This window comes from Sitophilus oryzae, unplaced genomic scaffold (assembly GCF_002938485.1).
Source record: "Sitophilus oryzae breed Bouriz unplaced genomic scaffold, Soryzae_2.0 scaffold_1442_pilon_pilon, whole genome shotgun sequence".
Classification (NCBI taxonomy): domain Eukaryota; kingdom Metazoa; phylum Arthropoda; class Insecta; order Coleoptera; family Curculionidae; genus Sitophilus; species Sitophilus oryzae.
In genome coordinates, this window is record NW_022146107.1 from 3,753,776 (window position 1) to 3,763,002 (window position 9,227).

A 9,227-nucleotide genomic window follows, 5' to 3' on the forward strand; every position below is an offset into this window, starting at 1 on the left:
GTTTGAGTCGGAAAAAGAAAACTTCATTAGATATCGATAATAAACAGGAATAAAAATTGTGACGAGCAACCAATCTCGAGATACTGGATGTGGTTTCTTAATATTCAATACATGTCATAAATGACAAAAATTAAAGATTTTCGAATGTAATACCACAAGATGTTTCGGGATTACCGAATAATACTTTTACTTGACATGAAATGCGTTACCCTATTATTCCGTATCGCACTGAGTGTCAGGCAAAAGTATTAAGTAATCCCGAAACATCTAGTTGTATTCAAAAGATTATACAACTAAAGTAAAGTACCTATATCCATCTTTCTTTTGCCATTTTGTAATAAGAATTGACGGGATATTTTGTTGAACTGACAGAAATGACTTCTGAATTAATATTTCAAAAAATGAAAATTGCAATATGGCCACCAAGCGATAATCCCATAAATGATTATCACTTATTAATCACATCCATCTATATAGGAAAAATATACATAGAGTTGTATAATCACTAGAAAGATTTTTTTGACTAAACTAATAATTTTCGAGACATTTTAGTATCGTAGGTTCAACCGAAACTGTTCTAAAATCTAACTGTAAGTTTTTTAGAAATTTCGCGATTTTTGAAAAATTGTATTTTGAGTTAAAACAAGCAGTTTTTTTATAGAAAAAATAATAATTTTGTAATATTTTTCAAAAATTACGAAATTTTGAGAAAATTGACAGTTATGTTTTAAAACAGCTCCTGCTGAACCTTTGGTATCAGAACGTTTCGAAAAATATTAATTTAATGAAATGTCTATCTAGTGAACATGTTTAATTTTTCTCATTGGTGGCATGTATTGATTATTAAGAATCCAAATATCTTGAGAACGGTTGCTTGCAGCGATTTTTACAAAGAGACGTTTTTTACACAAAATAAGGCGTAAATGCATATTTACGTAGTTGTAGTAGTACGTGTACAAGTAGTTGTCATATTGACATCGATACCAAATTTCTCATATTAAAAAATCCCATTATACCAATTTTCATCCAAATATCGATATAAGTTCAAAAATTATTTAAAAAAAAATCGAAATATGAATGAAATTTTTACACCCTGTATTTCCGAAACGATGCATTTTAGGACATAAGTTTATACGAACTTTTTTACTTACTTTTATGTGCAAAATATGCTGCCGAAGTTTCCGGATTACAGTTTGGACCACCCGCATAATAGTTTCATTATTTAAAATGTTCTTACTATAAGTACTTTTTATTAAATTAAATTTTTGCGTAATTATTGTTACTTAGTAATAATTACCATACATGGTAAAAATCCAGACTTACCGGCAAAATACAGCGTTTTATTACTGTTCTGCAGGTTTTGGAAATAGAAATTTTTTGTTCATAATTTCTCGTTTTGTGATAGCCAGATGTTTGTTAAAGAACGCCGTAAATCGTTATATCAGTTATTCTTGCTTTCAAATTATACACTTTAACGTATAATCAAACAAGTTGCAACAGAGATACCTTAGGAAACTGTTAAGAATCAAATGGTACCACCATGTTTCAAACATATCAGTCCTTGAAAAAGCTAACTGCGTATATGTAATTAAATCAATATTTTTTTTATAAACTTAATGTGAAATATTGAGATAAAAGAGAATTTGTGCCTTTGAATATATGCGCTAAACTTAAAGAGAGTTAATAAACATGGATATTGAGACGTAGCCAAGCTTTCTAGCATTTATTCATTATAAAATTCAATACTGTGTAAATAACTTCCCAGAATTTTCCATTTACCACTTTAATATGCAATTTCCGAAATACTTGATGTCAAAAAGGGGTACTCTCGCTCAAATTACACACTTCTGACGAAAATGTGTCAAGAGAATTTTTAATATAAAAGCCTTAGGGTAATATAACTGAAAAATAAATAAATTTCAGGGAATTTACGTTAAAACATGACAAACATGTTTATTAACTTTAGCTCTTCTAGTAGCATAGAAAATTTAATATTAAAAATAACCCCTGTAACTTTTTTTTTATTTTTCAAGCAAAAAAAACAAGAAAAATTAACTGTAATCTCCCCTGTAAAAAATTGGCGCCGGGAGGTACGTATCGCCGCCCATACTAAAATATGTTAAAAAAAAGTTGGTAGGCAGTTCTTTTAGTTTCAAAGTAAAGGAATTTTTCCAATGTTTTTTATCTCAAAAACTGCGACTTTGACTGATTTTTATGTTATTACAAATTTTGTTGCAAATATTATTCCTAATCTTAAATTGAAAACCGCGTTTCTACTGTAATTTTGGAGTTACGATCTTTTAAAATGTTTAACCCCCTCCCATACCCCCTCACCAACCCCCACCCCCACCAAAAACTAATAGCCAGATTCTCGAGTGCCACAGTATTTTTGTGCCAAATTTGGTTAAAATCGGTTTAGCGGTTTAACTAGACACTAAATAGATAAATTTCTGAAATGCCAACTTCATTTGACAGTTATCTTTTACCTTGACTGGTGCTCATAAGTAAATACAGGGCCATAAGAAAGGAGAAATATTTAAAAAGAAATTGGCGATAACTCGTAAACGGGCTAATCAAAAATATCTAAAGTTATTCTTTTGAATGTGGGTTTTAGTGCTCTTCAATAAACCTAAATAGAATTATTCTCTAAAATAATTAGGGAAGCCAATAATTGACCCCATTAAAATTTACATGGGATTTCCTATGTCCCGCTCGACGATGGAACACCCGGTATATTGTTTTATTAGGAGTAAAAATGATACTTTTTGTGGAGAGACTGTACGTTTGACGCACGAGCAGAGGTCCCTCAGTGACGTAAGCACGTAAGCATCCACGGGGACGATTTGACGCGATCAAAAGTCCTTGGTTATGTTAGCATATATGATGTCAATCAGGATTGATTGACGAATAGCTTCTACGTCCCACTAGTCAACTCACATACTAAACGTTGGTGTTTATTGTTCCTTAATTTCGCAGTTCTGCACGCGAATAAACGATAATGTGTCGGGTATTTCCTTTGAATAAGAAGACTAAGGAAGGAGCATAATGCTATCCATGTATTCATGCATGGTGGGCGGAAAAGCCACCATAAAAGCTCTCTAGGGTGGGGATCCTTGACAGTTCTGTTTGACGATTCATTTGACACATTTGAATTTGATTTGAAATTTTGTGGATTTGTCAGTCTTTACGGAGCTTATTTTATGTTATTTATTATTTATTCTACTACTGACAGTTGTATAAAGGTAGTAAATCTAGATGGAAATTGTGGCAGAACTTAAATTAACACTGACACTATCGCGATTTATCGAAAAAGACTCTAAAATAGTTGGTTGTGTAGCGTGCGGTAGATCTCGGCAAAAATTGAGTGAAATAATGGAACAACTTTTCGCTAGTAAGTGACTATATAATATACATACGTGTAGTAAACCGATCATTTATGAAATTCACTTAAATTAACTAAATTATATATTTTTCTTGCATTTTAGCTTTTATTTATTACTTGTCAAAGATTAGATGTCAAAGAATTTAGATACGTTAATTTGACTTACCTGCTTCAGTAGCGTATCGGATGTTTGTGTTAATAAATACTTATTATAACTTATCTATTTTTATTAGAATTATATATTTTTATAACAATTTTAATAACTACCAACATTTATTCACAACGAAAAATAAAACAACAAATTATTGAGTCTACCCCACGTCTACCCTACATCATTTGTATTGTATTGTATTTGACTAAGAGTGGGTCCCAAGGGGGACCCTCCACTGAGGCCGCGAGGGCCTATTGTGGCTCAGTTTCTACAAGCTCTAATTTACAAGAGCGTCAAAGTTCATCCTCAAGACCCAGCCTCTTAATATAGGCCGTTATGTCTGAGGGCGATATGTCTCCTAGGTCTGATAGGTCTAGCATGGGTTTGCCAAACATCTCAAACCTGGTCCTGCTCCCAGCGGGGCAGGTACACATAACGTGCTTCATTGTTTCATCATCTTCCATACAGAGTCGGCATTCGGCGTCTTCCACCAGTCCCGTCCTCTGCAGGTGAGATCTCAGCCGGCAGTGGCCCGTGAACACTGCAGTGAGCACACGCGCTCCGTTCCTACCAGCCTTTAGGAGTTCATCTGTTCTACGTTTGGATGGCCCTGCTAGGATTTTCTTGGCATGCTCCATTCCGGGACTGTCATTCCAGTCTCGGAATGTCTCACCCCTAACCCATTCACAGAGCCTGTCTCTTGCGAGATTTTTGGGAACGCTAAGTGTCGGTTCTGGGCCCACGAATGGCGCGCCTGCACCAATTTTGGCGAGGGAATCAGCACGTTCATTTCCCTCTAGGCCGACATGTCCCGGTATCCATATTAGCGACACTTTGTTCCTATCTCCCAGTATATTGAGTAGTTTCTTACAATGAAGAATCGTCATAGACGTGCTTTTCGTTGCCTCAAGTGCTTTCAGCGCAGCTTGACTATCCGAAAATATGCATATTGTTTTCCCGGTGTATTGTTGTTCTACCAGCAGTTGCACACAGGTTTCAATAGCATATAGCTCAGCTTGAAAGATCGTGATGTGTTTTCCAAGACTGTGGTAGATCTCAGTCTTTGGACTGCTGCAGTAAATTCCTGCGCTAGATCCTTTTTCGTTTTTGGATCCGTCCGTGTACCAACACATTTCCGCATGTAATAAGCCGTTTCCCGGCTTATCCCATTCGTCCCTATTCGGAAACAGGACGTTGTAGGTGCGCGTCAAGAGTTGGACTGGTGGTGTAAGATCCGAGATCATTCCCATAATCTCATCCGACTGTAGTTCTTCTATTAGCGGTTTTGTATGAACATAATTGTTCCTTGGCTTCCTCGTTCTATATTTAGAAACCTATATGTAGCCCATCTCGCCTCTCTTTCCAAAAGAATTTGAAGAGGAGGTAGATCGAGTAGGGTTTCCATAGCCTTTGACGGCGTGGAATGGAAGGCACCAGTCACCGCTAAGCATGCTTGTCGTTGTAGTTTCGACAATTTATTCTTTGCCGTTGTTTGGTTGGCTTTCTGCCACCAGGTAACTGCATCATACGTGATAATAGGTCTGATGGCCGTCACGTATAGCCAGTACATATTTTTGGGGTTTATCCCCAGTTTCTACCACAAATTCGGCGGCATGCCCATAGAGCATAGCAAGCCTTTTTTGATGTTTTTTCCAGATGAGAGGTCCAGCTAAGTTTTTTGTCCAGGTTTAATCCCAGATACTTAACTTCCTCCGCAAACGGAATTGTCTCACCAAGAAGAATGGGCGGTTTCAGTTTGTCTGTTTTCCTTCTTCTGGTGAATGGTATGATCACGGTTTTCTGTGGGTTTACACTTAATTGTTCCAGTGTGCACCAGCCGTGAATTGCATCTAGGATTTCCTGTATTTTTGAGGAGATGTCCTCCTCTTTGTGTCCTTTTACTAGGATCACCAGGTCGTCCGCATATGCCTGTGCTTCAACCTCGTATGCATCGATGATTGCCATCAGGTCGTCCGCTAACAGGGTCCACAGAAGAGGAGAGAGAACTCCTCCTTGCGGGCATCCCCTGCCCGGAACAAACCTAACGGACTCACCACTGAGCGAGGTCGTTGCTACTCGATTTTTGAGCATTTGCTCAATCCATTCAGTTATGGTAGCTTCGACTCCTCGTGCTTTCACAGCGCCTAGGAGCGATTGAGGGGTGACATTGTTGAATGCTCCCTCAATATCTAGGAATATCCCTACCGCAATTTCTTTGCGATCAAAGGTACTCTTAATTTCCCCTACCAAATTGTTGAGGGCCAGTTCTGTTGATTTTCCCTGTTGATAAGCATATTGTCGGACATTCAGGGGATTAGACGTAAGAATCCTCCCCCTAATGTGTCCATCCAATATCTTCTCCAGAGTCTTCAGCAGAAATGATGTAAGGCTTATTGGTCGATATGAGCCAGGTTGTAGGTTTTGTTTCCCCACTTTCGGTATGTATACCACCTTTGCTCTCGTCCAGTCAGCTGGCAGGTGTGACCATGCCAGACTTGCCCTAAAAATTCTTAATAAGCGAGGGACGATAATGTTCTCAGCCTTCTGCAATAAGGCCGGAAACACTCCGTCCTCTCCTGGGGATTTGAATGGGTCGAAACTTTCGATCGCCCCTTTAGTCTCCCTATAGGTGATTACTTTCTTCGCTATCTCCCAATCCTCTTTTTTGGGCCGGTTTTTACGACGCATGAGTATCGGGGGGGGTAGCTCTTCATCACCTAGTATCAAGCAGCCTGGGAAGTGTTTTTGGGCCAAAATCTGTAGCGTTTCTTTCCTGGACTCTGTGAAATTACCGTCGGGGCGCTGTATCGTCCCTAGCTCATTCACTGGTTCTTTTGAGAGAATCTTGTGAATTCTGGTGCTTTGAGGTAGATCGACCAGACTCCCACAGAACCTTCTCCAGGACTCTCTCTTCGCCCGTCTTATTTCCTTATTGTACTCCGCCAACGTCGCACGATAAGTTTCCCAGTTACCTGACACTTTAGCGCGGTTAAAAAGCTGCCGCACTTCTTTTCTTCTTTTGTCCAGTTTGTTGTTCCACCAAGAGGACTTTCTATTATCCTTCTTTGTTTTAAGTGGACAGTTTTCACTATAAGCCGTTATAATTGCACATCGCAGTTGCTCCGCTGCAATCTCGATCTCGTCGCGATCTCTCACTTTTGCAATTGTGGGTTCCAGCAGATGCACGAGTGAGCGGTTGTATCCTTCCCAATCTGTGTACTTAGGATCCCTATATTGCAGGAGAGTTCTTTCACCTACGCTTATTTCAAACTGTATGTGTCTATGATCCGAGCACGATGGCTCAGATGATACCCTCCAATTGGATATCCTATTGCTCAAGTAATTAGAGCTGACGGTAATGTCTAAAACCTCTTTCCTGTTACAAGTAAGAAAGGTTGGTTCGGAGCCTATGTTATTAACTACTAACCCTTCACCTATTAAGTAATTAAGAATTAACTCACCTCTGAAGTTGGTGTCCGTGCTTCCCCATGCCTCGTTGTGGCCGTTGGCGTCGCATCCTATCACCAGCTGTAGGTTTTTCCTCTTGCAGAAGGAGATTAGTTCTGTCACTTTCTTTGGAGGAGGTAAATCCGCTGTCTTGTTTCCCGGGAAATATGCTGACAGGCAATGAACTCCACTCCCCCTCCGCTCCTCCCCGCTGGGATCTTGATATGTACCGCCACCACATCCTGACAGCAGAACCTATAAAGGTTAAAAGAGTGCACGCTCTTTTTTACTAAAATGCATGCCCTAGGTCTGGTTACTCCAGGGGCGGTAATTAGCCTACCCTCTGCGTCCCCAAGGCCACATACGCGGCCTGAGTTAACCCAGGGTTCTTGAATGAAGGCGAGATGCACGTCCTCCTTCTTGAACCTTCTGCCAAGGACGTTAGAGGCGGCCTTGGCATGTTGCAGGTTAATTTGTATACATTTGACTGCTGCAGCCATCCCTGCAGTAGTCAAATTTAGGTTTTGCTCCCACCGTCAGGGGGTCTACGTCCCCTTTTGGTGGGAAACCTACATTCGTTCCGCCTGCCTTTCCGGGTGGGTTTGTTCCCACTCGAGTTGCCAGGCTTCCCCGAGGCTCCAGAGGGTTTAGCTTTAGACCCTTTCATGGCCGGGTTTTTCCGTGCCACTACTTTGCCTCCAGCTCTCTCCCTCTGGGTGTTGCCAGACCTCGTGGCGTCAGTCGTCACCCGAGAGGCTGTAGGATGGTCCCCACCATCTCCCGAGACTGACGCCCTGGTCTGCTCCGTATTGGTTTCATTTTCCTTATCTCTGGGTCGGAAGGTAATCTGCCCAAACCCAAAGTAGGCCCTGAATCCGTTGCGGCGAAGGAGATCCATGGATCTCTCATCAACCGCAAAGGTCCAGGTTTGTCCCGGCCCTGCATCACTCTGGTGGAGGATTCTCCACTCCTGAGTTAGCAGGCTAAGATTCATTCTTCTAAGTCTGTTCAGCACAACATCCCCTCTGAGCCGTTCTCCAGGCTCATCATCGGGAATGTAGGCCGTACAGACATGAGGCTTGGGTATATCCCGCCCCCTTACTGCCCTGAGTTCCATGCCCTGCCATGGCGAAAGGTCGTTGACCATCCTTTCTAACCACGCAGCGCTGGTCTCGTCGGCACAGATTACAAGCAGCCATCCAGGCCGAATCGAGCAGCCTTGGAAGCGTACCTGTAGTCCTTCCTCTGTGCTTGCGTCCACGGCCTTCATAATGGCACGTTTCAACAACAAGAGTTGCTCGGTGGATAGGCTGTTCTCTGGGTGGTTAGGTCGGATTACTCCAACCCTTATTTCCCCAGCGGCTTCCACGTAGCTTCTTGCGCCCTCCCTACAAGGCTTCTTAGCGCTCTGTTCAGGCGTGCTTGCATCCGAGCGGATGCGCTTGCTAGCATTAGGAGCACCAGTGTGAGGTTTATTCTCCTCCGGGTTGATTTGTCTCTTCCCGGAAGAGGTACCCCCACTTATCTGTGCCCTTTGTTTCTCCGCTTGTCGCTGCAGAATCGTCTGCAGAGCGGTCTCATAGGGCATTCCGCCCTTGAGAAGTCTTGAGAGGAGCTTTCTTGTCGCCCCTGCAAACCTTTTCTTTTCCAGGGATAATTTCTCCAATTGCTTGGAGACCCCGAAAGGAGGTTCACCTTCTGCCTTCTCAGGCGAGGGGGATCTGGGCCCCTCTGTTTCCTGATCCGGCTGAGGTGAGTTGTTTGGGGTAGGAATAGTCCCACGCTCCTTAGTTTCCTCCTCCTTAGGAGAAGGATCGGGACGGTTTGATCCATCCTCGTCATTGGGTTTTTTGCTTTCTTGGTCCATATAATGATCCCACGAGTAGCAGGGGAAAGAAACGACCATCACGGCAGAGCCCCGCAATACCGTGACTAGGCATTTATGAGCTGGGAGGTCGCCCGGTATCCCAGGTTAGTCGCTAGTGGTCGGGTTTCCCCCCGACCATCCATCCCCTTGGCGCGCACTATACCGTAGGATTTGGGGAGGTTTTTATAGTGGTACCTCATCCACGCGGCTCAGACAGTAAAGCCAAAGCCCCCATGTCTCTCCTAAGAGAGACTTACGGTATGACGGACGTTAAGTCCCGTAGGAGGTCCCGTCCGGCATCGTTTTTATGTCTTGATGCAGTTCCCTGGCCACGACACTACAGCCAGGGACAAGACATTGAGATGCTCCTTAGACCTAGC

General features: G+C 42.1%; 1 protein-coding gene across 1 annotated transcript; it reads right to left on the reverse strand.

The window, feature by feature from the left end:
• Positions 1–7,497: 7,497 nt before the first annotated feature.
• LOC115877227 lies at positions 7,498–8,886 on the reverse strand. The gene has a single exon (XM_030893386.1). It carries the CDS (start codon positions 8,884–8,886, stop codon positions 7,498–7,500), a length of 1,389 nt encoding a protein of 462 aa, XP_030749246.1.
• Positions 8,887–9,227: the final 341 nt, after the last annotated feature.